This window comes from Ovis aries, chromosome 15, assembly GCF_016772045.2.
Source record: "Ovis aries strain OAR_USU_Benz2616 breed Rambouillet chromosome 15, ARS-UI_Ramb_v3.0, whole genome shotgun sequence".
Classification (NCBI taxonomy): domain Eukaryota; kingdom Metazoa; phylum Chordata; class Mammalia; order Artiodactyla; family Bovidae; genus Ovis; species Ovis aries.
The window spans coordinates 31,125,551-31,142,013 of NC_056068.1; the positions used below are offsets into that span (position 1 = coordinate 31,125,551).

The following is a 16,463-nucleotide window of genomic DNA, read 5'->3' on the forward strand; positions in this document are numbered from 1 at the left end:
CCTCACCAAGTTGGTTCAGTTGAGCTTTGAAGTTTTAGCTATGCTATTGGATCTCTAGCAATATCTTATTACGGTTGTACTTTGTATTTCCTCAGTGATTAGTGATGTTTGTATGTTTCACAGGCTATTTGCCACCTATGTAACGTCTTTGTTGGAGTGTCTGTTGAAAAGGGATCTTTTGCTCATCTTTAAAAATTGGGTTGTTTGGTTTCTTACTGGGTTTTGAGAGTTCTTTGTATATTCTAGACACAAGTCTTTTATCAGGTGTATGCTTTGCATATAATATTTTCTCCCAGTCTGTGGCTCATCTTTTTGTTCTACTAACAGTGTCTTTTGAGGAGCAGACATTTTAAATTTTCATAAAGTTCAGTTTTCCATTTTTAATTTGTTGGTTTTGCTTCTAGTGTCACATCTAAAAAATGTTTTTCTAATTCAAGGTTACAAAGATTTTCTCCTAGAAGTTTTATAATTCTAAGTCTATGATTTTTTTTTTCTGTTTTGTTGTTATTCAGTAACTCAGTCATGTCCAACTCTTTGTGACCCCATGGACTGCAACATGCCAGGCTTCCCTGTCCTTTGCCATCTCCCAGAGCTTGCTCAGACGCATGGCCATTGAGTTGGTGATGCCATCCAACCATCTCATCCTCTGTCATCACCTTCTCCTCCTGCCTTCAATCTTTCCCAGCATCAGAGTCTTTTCTAATGAGTCGGCTCTTCTCATCAGCTGACCAAAGTATTGGAGCTTCAGCTTCAGCATCAGTCCTTCCAATGAATATTCAGGGTTGAGTCCCTTTAGGATTGACTGGTTTGATCTCCTTGCAGTCCAAGGGACTCTCAAGTCTTCTCCAACACCATAGTTTGAAAGCATCGGTTCTTTGGCACTCAGCCTTCTTTATGGTGCAACTCTACATTCATACATGACTATTGGAAAAATCATAGCTTTGACTATATAGCTTTCACTATTTTGTGTTAATTTTTGTATATAGTATGAGAGACGGTTTATTCCATATATAAGACATGGTTTGAAGTTGTTTTTTTTTAAACTCATGCATATCCATTTGTTCCAGCCCCATTTGTTGAACAGACCATTTTTTTCACTGCATCTTTGTTAAAATATGTGTCCACACAGGTATTTTTCAGAATAGTAATTCTGATGGAAGAGTAGAAGTAGGCATTGTTGTTGTTGTTTAGTCGCTAAGTCATGCCTGACTCTTTTGCAACTCTAGTTCTTCAAAAGGCAAAACAAATTTTACTCAAACATTTAAAAGTGTTATCAGGCAAGGTGCCAGGCACTGGCTACAGGAGAAAATGAATGAAGTGGAAGTTAAAGACTAAAGTGTTAATTAGAGTTTAAGATCCATGGGATTCTATAAATGTACATAGTTGAAACACTTAATCAACCTTTGTGTTCAGAGAAGCCTTCCAGAAGGAGCAGAGGTCTGAGCTGAGGGTTCATTCTGAGTAAGAGTGGTGAGTGAGCAAAGGTGAGGAGGGAGGAGGCAGGAGGCGGAGGAGACTGAGCAAAAGTATGGGGGCATGGAGCAGCTCTGTGTGTGTGCCTGTGTGTGCATGTGTGTGTGCACCTATGTTTGTGTGTGTGTACCAGATGGTGCTGTGAGAGTTAGGTGGTTCAATATTTCTAAAAGGTAGAGATGGATGAACAGAGAAGCGAAGTATAAGACTGGAGAGCTAGAGCCTGCTGTTGTCTGCCATATCAAGTAATTCATTTGTTTGGAGATTGGAAGCTAAAAACTGGGGTTTGCACCTTAAAAGGATCACTGACAGCTGTGTGTGGGAGTGACTGAGGAGTGCTGGGTGGTGGTGAAGACTCTGGAGGCACAACGTTGTAAAACAACTATACTTCAATAAAAAAATAAAATTAAAACATTAAAAATAAAAAGTGAGAGTTAAAAGGTTGCAGTGATATTGTTGAAATGAAAGAACTGAACTAGAACAGCAGAGCTGAGACCAGAGAGAAAAGCAGTGATTCGAGAGATATTGAGGAGGGACATTCAAAAGCAACCGGGAGTTGAGGGATTGGGGTGAAGGCATGATGCCTGGGTAGCTGGTGCCGCCATCAACTGAGCTCAGGAGTGTAGCAGCGAGAATACAAGAGGGAGGAGGGGCTTTTAGTGTGGGTCTTACCAAGTCTGAGATGTCAGACATCTGGGATCGCTGGGCAAGTGGACATAAGTCAAGCATCCCTGTGGAGGAGCCTGTAAGTGGAATCATTTAGGAAGCCCATGAGAGTGAGGCGAGAAGAGGGCTCTGTAGATCCCTGGGGTTCCCTGGTATTTTAAGGGCAGGCAAGAGACGTGTACCTTGAGAGAATGGGCAGGGAAGTGGGAGGAAATTTCGACCCAGGGACCTTGTGTTCTGGAAGCCATGGAAGCTGAAGGGCTCAGGCAAAAAAGAACCCTCAGGACCCTCAGATGCAGAGAATCCTGGAGGAGGCCTGATGATGCAGTCTGGCAGCTCATGGACTGTACTGTCTGATGTAAGGCGCTGGGTGAGGAGGAGGAAATGGCAACGCACTGGAGTATTCTTGCCTGGAGATTCCCATGGACAGAGGAGCCTAGTGGTCTACAGTCCATAGGGTCGCCGAGTCAGACACGACTGAAGTGGCTTAGCACGCATGCACGCACAATCTTGGGCAAGTTGCTCAACATCTCCTTTCTCAGTGGGACAGTAAGTCGTAGAGTTGTTTGAGAATTAAGTGAGGTGATATACACGATGCTCTTTGAACAGCACGTGGCAGATACAGTCATGCCACTCAGGACTGAATTAGACAAGGAATCAACTGTGCCCACCAGTTTTGCAGAAATGGCTCTTGAGGGTTATTTACTTTGTGGGTACAGTTTGAATGGGGTGGTGGGGACAGAAGGAAGAGTGTGAGGGGTCAAGAAAAATGTGGAATGAGTAGCAAACTTTGAGTAATCACTGGAGAAGCCTGGCTGAAGTTGAAGTTGCCCTGCTAGGTCAGTGTAGTCACGGGGGTCTGGATGGGAAAGGAGGGCTCTGGCCATGTCGTATTTAATTAATTGATCAGTAAATATATTTATTTATTTGGTCTCACCGGGTTTTAGTTGTGGCATGTGGGATCTAGTTTCCTGACATGGATTGAATCCAGGCCCCTTTCCTTGGGAGCACAGAGTCTTAACCACCAGACCACCAGGAAAGTCCCCTGGCCGTGTTTTAGTGGAGAGGAATGATGGGATCTGGGAAAGACACTGAAAGATAAAGAAGAGCAGGGAAGCGTGGTGAGACAGAGAGGCGGGCGGGTGGGGGGTCTCCTAGCACGAGACTCCCCACATCTGAGTCCAAGGGAAAGAGGTGGGGGCACAAGATTGAGGGGTTCACTGAGAGAGGCCTTGGCTTAGCGAGCCAGTGGGCTGAAAGTGAGGAGTTGAGAATAGGCAGCGGCTATACATGAAGGTCCATGTTCTGGCCTGAATTGTATACCCCCCTCAAATTCTTATGTTAACACCCCAATACTCAGTACTTCAGGGTGTGACTATATTTGGACATAGGGTCCTTAAAGAGGTGTTAGTTTCTTAGTCTTATCCAACTCTTTGTGACCCCATGGACTGTAGCCCGAGAGGCTCCTCTGTCCAAGGGATTATCCAGGCAAGAATATTAGAGTGGATTGCCATTCCCTTCTCCAGGGAATCTTCAAAAGTGAGGTCCTATGGGTGGGGCCCAAGTTGACATGACTGATGCCCTTTTAAGCAGAGATTAAGACACAGACTCCAAACTTGCACAGTGAAAAGACCAAGTGACTATGTAAGGAGAAGACGACCGTCTGCAAGCCAAGGAGAGAGGCCTCAAAATGAAACCAAACCTGCTGACCCCTTGATCTCAAACTTCTAGCTTCCAGAACTGGGGGAAAAATCAAGTTCTATTGTTTCTGCCCTGTCTGTGGCGCCATCCGAGAAACAGATAGCCTGTAGTGTGAGAGGACAAGGGCGATGGTGCCGTGTTGTCCCCCCAGTGAGGGGCAGGGTGTGAGTTTGTGGTGGGAGCAGCCTGCACAGTGGTGCCATTGCCACCAGCCAGAGGGATGAGTGAGACCAACGAGGGTGAAACAAAGGGTGCTGGGAAGACACGGGGAGTGAGATGTACCCGATGAGTGATGGTGGAGGTGGGCCGGGGCCCCTGGGGACAAGCAGCCCGCCGCTTGGCTCTGGAGCAAAGTCAGCTGGTTCCCTGGAGGCTCACAAGTCCTCTTCTTCTTGCTAGTACGCAGTTCTAACAGATATAGGCGTGTTATAGATATTGCCTATAAAGACTCTCTAGTAAAATCTCTTTATTCCCACCTCAAAGAGGTAAGAGTATCAAAGCTTTTTGAATTCTTCACCAGACGATCTGGAAGAACCAAGGGATTAAGGAGTCTGATTTTTCAATCTGAGGGGTCACTTGTGGGCTGTTGAGAAGTTGTAGAGGGAAGACAAGCCCCGTTCTGATGGACACAGGTAAGCAGAGAGCAGGAGAGCCCTAGTCCCAGGGAGGAGGGCTCTGCTTGGGTCCTCCGTCCTGGAAGCCCGGGTATAGGAGCTGTGTTCAGTCCATACCTCGTCTAATGCCTACTACTCCCAGCCCAATGTCTGCTCCTGGCTGTAGGGCATGAAAAAACAGTGGCTTTGCATTATTTATTCACTGAGTACCATTCATTAAGGACTCCGTGCATGTGTGAGTCTGGAATTGCACAGTTGCAGAGATGAATCAAGTGTGGCCTTCACCCTCAGGGAGCCAACCGTCTGTAGGAGAAAAGATGGACAGATAGGCATGATACATAATAGAAAGTCAGAAGTGGTTACTCTTTGAGGAAAGGTACAGAGAAGTTTCTGTGGGAGTTCTAAGAAGAGGGGATTGATGTGGGGTGAGGAATCTGGGGAGTTTCAAAAGAAGGAAGGATAGCTCTGGGCTTTTCTGTTTTTAGTTCTGGGCTTTTAAGGCACAAGCTTGATGAGGAAGCTCACAGATAGAAATGGAAAGATAAATACCCCTCCAAGGTAGTGTGTGGAAATCCAAGGAGAGCAGCAGCCTGGGGAGTCAGGAGAGACTCATTTTTCTCTTAAAAAATTAATTTATTATTTGTTTCTTTTTTAAAAATACTTTTATTTATTTGTTTATTCTTGGCTGTGCTGAGTCTTCTTGCTGGGAGGGCTTTTCTCTAGTTGCAGTGCACGGGATTCTCATTGCTGTGGCTTCTCTTGTTGCAAAGCACCGGCTCTAGAGCACAGACTCAGTAGTTGTGGCTCACAGGCTTGGTTGCTCCTCGGCAAATGGGATCCTCCTGGACCAGGAATCGAACCCGTGTCTCCTGCACTGGCAGATTCTTTACTACCAAGCCACCAGGGGAGTCCTGTTATTTGTTTCTTGGCTGCACTGCATGGCATGTGGGCCTTTGGTTCCATAACCAGGGATCAGACCCGTGCCCACTGTATTGGAAGTGAGGAGTCTTAACCCCTGGACCACCTGGGAAGTCCTCGGGGAGACTTCTTGAAAGAGGTGGTCTGAGGTGGGTCTAGTAGGGAGAGGGGGAATAAGGGACAGGGCCCGTGTCAGCAGAGGCTTGGAGGAAGGACCATAACAGGCCAGCCCAGGTCCTAGCACAGAGGCACTGTCACCATGGGAGTGGGAGGGGTGCTGCAGGTAGAAAGGTGTGGAGGATTCGATGCCATCCTAGACACTGGATTGGGACCAACCCTTCAGACAATGGGGCGGTTTAAGGGCTTTGAGAGGGTCAGGGATCATGTGCCCTCCCCTCGTGGGAGGCCACGCCCACTGGGCTGAGTAGGCAAGCGCTGCAGGGGGCAGCCCTGGCCTGCCAGCCTGCTGGGGGAGGCATCCTCTCCAGAGTGGATGTAGGCATGGGCCCGGAACATGGCGGGGCACGTGGGTGCAGGTGGCAGGGCCAGGAGGCCGCCCTTTCCTTAGAACTCAGAGATGCTAGCAGAAGGTAAAGCTCTCAGTTGTGGAGGGGAGAAAGGCCGGTGGAAATGTGACGGGTCATGGCTCTCTGGGCAGGAAGGAGTCATGTTGAGTCCATGTGGGTTTGAAGAGTCATTACACAGTCCCCATGGCTGGAAAGGGCTTCCCTGGTGGCTCAGTGGTAAGGAGTCTGCCTGCCAATGCAGGAAACATGGGTTCAATCCCTGGGTCAGGAAGAACCCTTGGAAAAAAAATAGCAACCTATTCCAGTATACTTGCCTGGGAAATCCCATGGACAGACAAGCCTGGCGGGCTACAGTCCAGAGTCAGACATGACTTGGTGACTAAACAACAGCAACACAGCTGGAAAGGGGGCCTGACCCCTGATTGTGTCTCCCCAGTCTGCTTGGCCTTTGCTGCAGAGCCAGACCCTCCCTCCACCCCTAATCTCACTGTAGCTGCAGAGCAGTGCCCAGGGATGGAGGATGTACCAGATGATGGGGCTCCTCCTTGGGTGGCGGCTGGGGACTCAGCCTCCTGGCCCAGCTGCAGGCCAGGCCTGGGGATGAAGGTCAGGAGCAGCGGCTACCAGTTCAGTCCCGAACCAGCTGCTCTCCTTCACCCCCAGGCCCCTCAGGCGACAGGTGGACAGCAAGTGTGCCGCTCGGTAATGCCTGCTGCAGACGTATTCCTCTGCTGTCCCAAGAAGGCCTGAGCGTGTACCTCGTCTTGCTGCCCGCAGCCTGGGAATCTGGTTCTTATTGTCATCCTAATTCTTCTACTCCCAGTAATACTTGATGCCAGCCAACCACCCAGTTGAGGTGGTTGCCAGTCAGAAATGAATCATTGTCTAAAACCTAAAACCTAATGAATACTGGTGCCCAGGAAGGCATGGGAGTTGGGAAGAGAGAGCTGGGTGGTGGATCTTAGTGAGCTGGTGAGAACCTGCCAGGTGCCTCTGAGGATGGGTCCTGAGTGCCTCCTGCCAAGGGGCTTTCGTGTGCCCCTCGGTGTCCAGTTTCCATATGCCCTCTTCCCCTCCCCGGCCGTGACCCTTCTGTCTCAAAGTGTCCTGTGACCCTGTGTGAGTTCACTGTGTGGTGTCACATGGCTGGCTGGTGTCCTGTGCATCAGGGTTTATATTAACACACTGTCTATGTCAGGTTGGGCTGCCATAATAAAACACTATAGACTGGGTGGCTTCAGCAACAGGCGTTTATTTCTCAAGTGCGCAAGTCTGAGGTCAAGATTCCACAGGGTCAGTTCCTCATGACAGCCTGCTTCCTGGCTTGGCGGTGGGAGAAGGAGCCTTCTCTAAGGGTATTAATCATGTCAGATCAGACCCCAACCCTATAACCTCTTTTAAGTTTAATTACCTTTTAAAGATGGTATCTCTAAATGCAATCACATTGAGGATTCAGGCTTTAAGAAATGAATTGGGGTGGGGGTGGGGGACCATATTTCAGTCCATAGCACACATCTTTTTTTTAAATTGAAGTTTAGTTGATTTACACTATTGTATTAATTTCTAGTGTATAGCAAAGTGATTCAGTTATATATATTGGGTTGGCCAAAAAGATTCATTCTGGCTTTTTCATAACATCTCATGGAAAGCCCAAATGAATTTTCGGCCAACACACACACACACACACACACACACACACACACACATACGTATATTCATTTTCAGATTATTTTCCATTTACAGTTTATTATAAGATATTGAATACAGTTCCTTGGTAGGTGCATGCTCAGTCACTTCAGTAGTGTCTGATTCTTTGGGTTCTTACAGACTGCAGCCACCAGGCTCCTCTGTCCATGGAATTCTGCAGGCAAGAATACTGGAGTGGGGTGCCACGTCCTCGTCCAGGGGATCCTCCCGATCCAAGGATTGAACCCACCTGTCTTATGTCTCCTGCGTTGTCAGGCAGGTTCTTTACCAGTAGCACCACCTGGGAAGCCCCTTATTTATCTATTTTACAGATAGTCATTTGTATCTGCTAATCCCAAACTTCTAATTTATCCCTCCCTGCTTTGGGAGGTGATTAGGTTTCGGTGAGGTCATGAAGGTGGGGCCCCTGAGATGGGATCAGTGCCCTATTCAGAGTGCCCAGAGAGCTCATCTCCCTCTCTCTGCCATGTGAGGACATTGGGAGTAGCAGCCCCCCACTCCAGACCGTCATGCTGGTACGCTGGTCTCCTCCCCAGCCTCCAGAAATAAATGGGAAATAAATACCACCCACTCTATGGTGTTTTCTTATAGCCGTGTGAGCTAAGACACACCTGCCTAGACCACTGCTTCTCAGCAGCAAATCCCCAGGAAGACAGGTTTCGTTAGAAGGAACGTGCCCTATAGTTAAGGGGCACAGGGTCCATATGAGACCCACCTGGGATCCCCTCCCTCCTCTGTACTCACCAGCCTGTGAATGAGGGAAGGTCGCTTGCCTTCTGTGATCTGTTTTGGGATTTTTTCATCTCCAAATGAGAACAACATAGAAAACACACTCTCATGGAATTCTCAGAGACAGTAAGTGAGACTGTGTCCACTAGGACTTACCCTAAAGTGGTCACCGGATAAATGTGTCCCTATTAGCATTGGATTCATGCCATGGACCCATGCCTCTTTCTCATGACTCATGCCTCTTTCCCAGGAAACGGCATTGCCAGTTCCTGACATTTTTTTAAGTGTCTCTTTTCTATGCAGTAGGTCTGGGCTAATGGTTTCTATGATATTTTTAACAGTGAAACCTTTTTTTCCCCACATCACGTTTTTTGTGGAACTCCAATATCTAAAACTGACAGATGTGGAGGTTGTATTCATTGCAGCTGATGTGAGGCTAGAGACCTCCATGAACCCCTTCTTGAAGGAACCCCGGGGGCCCTGCAAAGAACACCATTGAGAACCACTGCTCTGGGCTGCCCCACTTCCCTTCTACTCCCAGAGTCTTCTTCCTGGGACAGCTCAATGTAATTGTCCAGGCTTCTTCTTCATAAATAATAATCTCATTCTGATCTTGCTCCCCTAAGGTAACCTGGCTAGGAACTGTAGCTGTCCCTGGGCTCATCAATCGTACGTGTAAGGTCCGTTGGCCACTGTCTCAGGTGTGCAACGACTGCCACTTGACTCACAGAAGTTTATTGCCGAGTTCTAGGAAGTCACCTCTGTCGCCCCACGTATTACCAACCACTGTAAACAAAGTCTAATTTGTATTGCTCAGTAAGGCTATGCCTATAAATAAACCCACAAATCAGGAAAAAAAATTGCTTTGTCATATTCTGTGTCCTGGTTTTGGTTTGGAAAATGGGTCACAAGAGGGAAACAGGGGAGTTTTATACAGAAAAGACAGCACAGAACCTGGGTCTCTGCTCACACCAGCCACAGGGATTCCGGGGTCCTCAATTCAGCGAAATCTATTTGGCTTGATTCTCTGTGTTGCTCTTCTGAGGCTTCAACCTCGGCGAGATAAGCTCGATCTTTCTCTTTTTATTCTTGTAACAGCTTTATATTGAGATATAATTCATATAGCACACAACTCACCCATTTAAAGTATACAATTCAGCGGCTTTTAGTATATTCACAGGGTTGTGCAGCCATCTCCGTGATCAGTGTTAGGACATTTTTGTCACATGCCCCCCTGCCCCAGAAAAAAAAAAAAAACAGTATGCGTTAGCAGTCACTCTCCTTCCCCCTAGCCTCCCCACCACCGCTGCCACAACTGGGCAACAACTAGTCTACTTTCTGTCTCGGTGGGTTCACCCGTCCTGGACGTTTCATATAAAGGGTGTCTTTTAACGTGTGGTCTTTTGCGTCCGGTCTCTTTCACTGAGCATGTTTCCAGGGTTCATCCATGGTGTGGCATACATCACACTTTATCCTTTTTTATTTTCTGTCATGATACTCCATTGTAACGATATACTGCTTTTCTGTTTGTCTACTCATCAGCAGATGGATGAGTGTCCCCACTTTTTGACTATTATGAATAATGCTGCTTGGAACATTTGCATACAAGTTTCTTTATATTTAGATAGAGTAACTACTTTTATGATTTATTTTAACTTTTAAAAATTGAAGTACAGTTGATTTATAATACCGTGTTAGTTTCAGGTGTTACAGCACAGCAATTCAGTTACATATATACATATATAGTCATTTTCAGATTCCTTTCCCTCAGTACTACAAACTCCTGAGTTTAGCTCCCTGCGCTACACAGTAGGACCTTGTTGGTTACCTATTTTATATAGTAGGGTATATATGTTAATCCCAATGCCTGAATTTATCCCTCCACCCACCCTCCTGTGTACAAGTTTTGATGTAGAGATTTTCAATTGGGGAACTTCCTCTACTGAGACAGTGAATGATATCAATGGCTAGATTTGTTGTTTTTCATGCACCAAATTCTGCGCTGAGCACTTCACACATATTATCCTTGTCATCATCATTGTAGCGCAAAGAATAGGCTCTCTCCCCATTTTACAAATGAGGAAACTGAGGCCCCATAGCTCACACAGGGCAGGGCTGGGATTTGAGCTCAGGTTGACACATATTCTTAATACACATATACTGACTACTGCTTCCAGAAGTTGGGCAGCTGTTGGGACCACGCCACTCCAATCATTCACCCTGATTAAGTCACGAGGATTAAATTTCAGTGGTGTCCATTGTCTTACCGAATTCTCACACCAACCCTGTGGGGTTTTCTTATTGATACTATCCCTGCCCAGTGAGGAAAGAAGTTCATAGAAACTACTCCCTGGGTGACATGTCTCATCTGTGTCTGAGCATGGAGAGCCAGAGGTCAGCAGGACCTCCAGCTGCTCTTTGATACCACAGCTCTCCCTCTCAAACCTGGCCTCTTTCAACCCTGTATCACCTCGAGGACAGTTTCTCGTATGCCCAGAAGTACTATTTTCAAAGCAGAGCCTCCATCTGCCTTCTTTTGCAGCGGTGTGCCCGTGTGTGCTTGTAAGCCTATATCCGAGGGTATCGCTACTCCCGAACCCAGGGGCCTCGTACAGGTAGGACCCCTGGTGGCCCACCGTGATATTGCAGGGTCCTTGAAGTGGTTAGTCCCATTAAAGTTCATGCTACACCAGACTTCAAGCCTAGACCCTTAGCAGGTAGAGGACTTGCTTTTGGACAGTTTTGAGGATGGCAGGGTGGAGGTGGAAGGTGGCAGTGGGGGGGAGACTGGAGCAGAGGAGGGTAACGGTAGAGGGTACCAACTGTGTCCATGTGGTTGCCTGCCCACAGCCGCTATCTTGGATGACCCCATGGAGTGCAGCAGAGGGGAGCGGCTGTCCATCACCCTGGCCAAGAACCGCATCAACCGCGCTCCCGAGAGGCTGGGCAAGGCCAAGGTCGAAGTGGACATCTTTGAGCTTCTCAGAGACAGCGAGTACGAGACGGCAGAAACCAGTACGTAGAGCGGGCAGGGCTGCCCTCGGCTTCCCCCGCTGGCAGAGGAGGGGCTGGTGGTGTGAGCCGCGCCCGTCGGCAGACCTACATGCAGGGACTCCCGAGAGAGGAAGAGAGCCGTGTGCCCGGAGGCCCTGAGGGCTTAGTCTGAACGAGATCCCAGGCTTTGTTGTAAATCATACGTAGGGTAGAGTTGAGAGGAAATGTGTTCATCCCTTCATTCTACCCACTCATGCATTCCTTCATGTATGGATTCATTCATCTTCTGGACATCGTGTGCGCATATCCCTAAATGAAACCTTGTGCGGTGCTGAGAAAGGAGAGAGCTGGCCAGCCCCAGGGAAGCAGAGTGTGACACATGTTTCCTTCCTGTCTTGATTTCTTGTGCCAAAGGCAGTGTTGTAGAAGAAGCTGAGACTTGGGCTGGAGTTCGGCCACTTGCTTTTGAGGATAACTTTGGACAAGTCAGTGATTCTTTTAAACCTCAGTTTCTTCATCTGTAAGATAGGAATGCTAGGCTCTCCTTTGCAAGTCATTGTGAGATTTAAATGACTTGCAAAATAGGAAAGGTCTCTGTGAGTTGCAGTGCTTTATAGACGTACGTAGTAGATCACTCCAGTCACACTAATGGAGCCCCTCCTATGTGCTGGGCACTGCTTTTAATTCTTCCAGCAACCAGAAAGTTAAGTGTTGTTATTCCAACTTTACCAAGAAACTGAGGCTCAAAGACTTTGGATAACTCGCTCAGTGCCAGAGGTAGTCAGATGCAAGTCCTAGACCCTGAACTCGCGTCATAGCCTTGCCAGCCCAGGGTCTTGCCTGTCCCACCTCCCCTGCACTTCTCTGGCGTGTTGCTGGTATTATCTAGACAGCTTAACAAGATGAGCTTCCAGGTTAGTGGGGTGATGGTTTGTAGCTTAGCTGTAGATGAACTGCTCCAGTACAGAGGGAAGGAGGGGAGCCCCTCAGCCCAGAGACACGATAGCCTTTGTTCCTTAAGACTCTGGAAGTCCCATCTCTTCCTTTCCCGTCCATATCAACCTTTAGTGACAGTCAATGGCAAAACCAAACCAAACCAAAGAACAACTCGCTTACGTGGGTATGTCAGACATGTGGTCTTCTGCATGTGGGCCCAGTGATGCTCTAATCTGGACTATTACTATTGCAGAAGAAACGTATTTACATTAGCTTAAGTACAATCAATAGGATACTGTATGGATCCAAAGAGGGCAGGGAGGGAGGAAGGCAGTGGCTCTCTGTGTCGCAGCTTCTGTAATGCTCCTGCTGTATCAGATCCATGCTCTGCTCCTTCTGGCGCTTTCGTTTCCCTGGCTCATTCATCATGTGCCATGATGATGCCAGTTTACAGTTTGTTTACCCATTTGGGAAACTTTTACTGAACATTAGCTCCATTTCGGGCCTAACTCGGGATATCCTGTGTTGGGGGCAATGCAGGAAACAAGGTAGAGAGGGTCCCTGCCCTCAGGTGCTTACAGTCTGTCTTCAGTGTGCAGCTCCCTCTGTGCCTCTTGGTTTGGAGTTTCAAGGCAGAGGATCTCATTGGTCCAGTTTCTCTTGGCTGGTCTCACAAGCCACAGACATTGGCCAGCTGACCTGAGATCTACTTTTGGGGAGAGAGTCCACTCCTAAAAACTGAGGGTGGATTCCTATCATATGAAGCAGTTGTTGAGGCCAGTGAGATCTGTGGACACAGATTCCTCCAGAAGGAAGCTTGGGGGAACAGGTACTTGGAATTGTCATTCATTTATTCACTCGGTCAGTCAATAACTATTTAGAGGGTGCCTGCTGTACTCTGTCCTAGACAGTGGGGGTAAGGCACAGATGGAAATTCCAGTTATCACAGAGGTTAAACTCTAGTACAGTGAAAGGAAGATTCAGGTTTCTCAGGATCTTCCAAAGGAAAGCGGAAATATCAGCAATGACTTCCTGTGAACCTCCTGGTCCTGTCTATACTTTGGTGTGTTTCTTTTTGTCCAGGAGGGCAGGTCTCAGACAAGAATCCAGATTTCTAGATAGTTCTCATAGTCTGTTCTTTGGAAAAAAAACAGCTCCCTCTTCTTCTTCTTTGGTTCTTCAGACTTTCCCCTGCAGGACAGAAAGCGTCCCCTGCAGAACAGAAAGCGTGGATTGCCCTCTGAGGATGGGGGTCATTAGCAGATGTAAATTTCTTCTCCCAATGACCCGGGCTTAGCAGAGTCAATACATCTAAAATATTAAACCAGAGGAATCAGGGGAATAAAGGAAACATATCTTTAATCCGTGATACAGAGCTTTGGAGCATCTTTCTAAGGCCCTTCTTTTAGGCACTAAGTATTTTACTAACAAGTGGCCCTTGGTTCAGCTTTTATATCTCACTGTGTTTGAGGCATGATTAGCATTTGTTAGAAAAGAGGGCTTTTGGATCTTTCTACCCCAAAGGCTTTTCATCTAAAGCCAAAACTGCTCCCCCACAATGGATTTTAAATACCACCCAGATAGTTCATAGAAAGTTTCCAGCCCCACTTTCCCCTCCCTCAGTAAGGGGAAGAGAGGATGGTGGATTAGCACTTTTAGCTGAAGCATGGTGGGGCGGGACCGCTGGTCAGTGGTGGGGCGGGGGAAGGAGTTTGGAAGGAGGCCGCATCCCAGGATGAAGGCGGAACAACAGCTCTGCTATCCCTACTTGGAGAGACTGTGGGACAGCGTAGGAAGATCAGACTGACCTGGCTGTGTTACCTATGAGCTGTGTGACTGTGGACAGGCTGTTTAACCGTTTCGTGCCTCGGTGATAACACCTCTTAGGGTCATTAGGAGCACAACAGGAGACAGTGCAGGTGAGTTCATTAGCACCTACACATACCAAGGAGTTAGGAAGTGGCAGCTGTGGATTTTGTTGTTGGGTTATTCTCTCCACGGGCTTCTCTGGTGGCTCAGACGGTAAAGAATCTGCCCACAATGCGTGAGACCCGGGTTTGATCTCTTGGTTGGGAAGATCCCCTGGAGAAGGAAATGGCTGCCTACTCCAGTATTCTTGCCTGGAGAATTCCATGGACAGTGGGGCTTGGCAAGAGTCACCAAACTGAACACAACTGAGCAACTAACACTTTCACTATTCTCTCCACACATCCCTTATGCCCCCGCCTCCTTGGATTTGGCTTCCTCTACCTCTTACCATCACCCCTCTCTCTCCTCTGTCTCAGAGTTCAGCCATCCCTCCCAGGCAGCCCAGTCTACCTCCCAGCCTCCTTTCACATGGCCTGTCTTAATGTCAGGTGCCTCCTGGGGCCTCGATCATAACTGAATATTCCACTCTCTTTCCCTTTTTCTGGGTTGATGCATCCGACAGTTCTGAGCCTTTGGAAGTCACGAGATGCTGCCCAGAGCCAGCTACTGCTGTCTCCTGGTGGCGGTGTCTCCCCTGGGCTAGGGGCTGATTTGCGTTGTTAATTTAAATCTATTTGAGTGGCTCTGGGGCCCTGACCAACCCCCCACCCCCCAACCTCACATCTGTCACCCTATGCCTGGGGACGCCACTTTAGGGAGATGAAAGAGATCCTAGTGATGACATTCTTGGTTTTAGAAAGCAGAGGCTCTGGGTTAAGTGAAGATGGTAGCAATCCTACAGGGTACCCTTGTGCCTGCTTTCGGCAATAGGCAAGTTTCAAAACCTGCACAAATAATGAGTCACACTTGGGGCAGGTGTGTCATCAAGAGAAGCAATGGCAATTTCAGAATCAAAGATGATGAAGTGTAAAACTGAAGATGCTAGGGTGTGGAGTTCAGCCTTCTCATTTGATGGTTGAAAGGGAGACTGGGAGGTGGAAAGTATCACATGGGGTGTTAATCAATAACAACCTGGGTTCCCTGGAGAAGGGAATGGATGCTAACTGCAGTATTCTTGCCTGGAGAATGCCATGGACAGAAGAGCCTGGTGGGCTACAGTCCATGGGATCGCAGAGTCGGACACAACCGAGTGGCTAACACTTTCACTCACTCGGACACTGGAAAGATACAAGTAGCAAACCACCTCGCTTCTATCTGGTTCACATTTCATGCGGTGAGTTTATCTAAAGTGAAGGTCACCTATAAAGCTCCCTCAGACCCACGTCTGATCCCCTCCACCTCTCTGCCTGGTCACCATCATCGCCTCGGGCTTCTTGATGTTTGATTTCCCGGCTCCCTCTGTGCGGCCCACAGATCTGAAATAAGAGGGCTGGACAAGACCTCTCAGGTCACCTCCTGGCCCGCCTGTCCCTTCCCTCCTTCCTTCCGTATCTTATCTCCATCTCGGCCTTTCTTGTGCAGGCAGCTCCCACAGGCCTCACCCTCCTCTGTTCCTATAGATCCCTGTGTCTCCTGTGGCGAACATATTAGAGCTTAACTAAGCGCCACCCCCTTATCACCCAGACACCCGGAGGCACCGTGCCTGCCACTGTCAGAGTCAGTTTGAGGTTTAATTTACTGCAGAGCTGAAAGCAGGAGGCTTCCTGTCAGCCCCTCACCTCTGCCTGAGTTTGTCCCTGTGAGGCCAATCATGCTATCAGCTGTCCACACCGTTTCCCCTGGAAACCCAGAGGTGCCTGGTTCTCAGGCCCCGCGAGGCCCCAGTGATGGGCAGAGAGCGTGAGGTTCCGGCTGCCTGGCTGCCCCTCCTGCACAGGCTTCTGAGCTTCTCAAAGGCTCCACATGCATGACCTCCAGCGATCCAGAGCTGTTTCTAGTAAGTGAGGGCTGATGCCGAGCAGGGGCTCCTGGGCATGGAAGCCTTTCTGCCTCTCATTTCTCATAGGAAAGACTCCAGCCTCCATGACCTCTGAGTTCCAAAGGGCACAACAGTTGCTCATCAGGAGAGGAGCAGGCAGGAAACCACCTGTTGTTGTTCAGTCACTATGTCGTGTCTGACTCTCTGCGACCCCACTGGAAAAGACCCTGATGCTGGGAGAGATTGAAGGCAGCAGGAGAGGGGACGATAGAGGATGAGATGGTTGGATGGCCTCACTGAGTCAATGGACATGAGTTTGAGCAAACTCTGTGAGATGGTGAAGGACAGGGAAGCTGGGTGTGCGGCAGTCCATGGGATTGCAAAGAGTCAGGCACGACCTAATGAGTGAGC

The 16,463-nt window shown here is 48.3% G+C and overlaps 1 protein-coding gene across 1 annotated transcript in view; it reads left to right on the top strand.

Moving 5' to 3' along the window:
• Positions 1–16,463, top strand: part of GRIK4 (glutamate ionotropic receptor kainate type subunit 4) — a 401,304-nt gene that overhangs the window by 194,664 nt on the left and 190,177 nt on the right. The window contains 1 exon segment of the mRNA XM_042232998.1: positions 11,186–11,350. Coding sequence (XP_042088932.1) covers positions 11,186–11,350 — 165 coding nt within the window.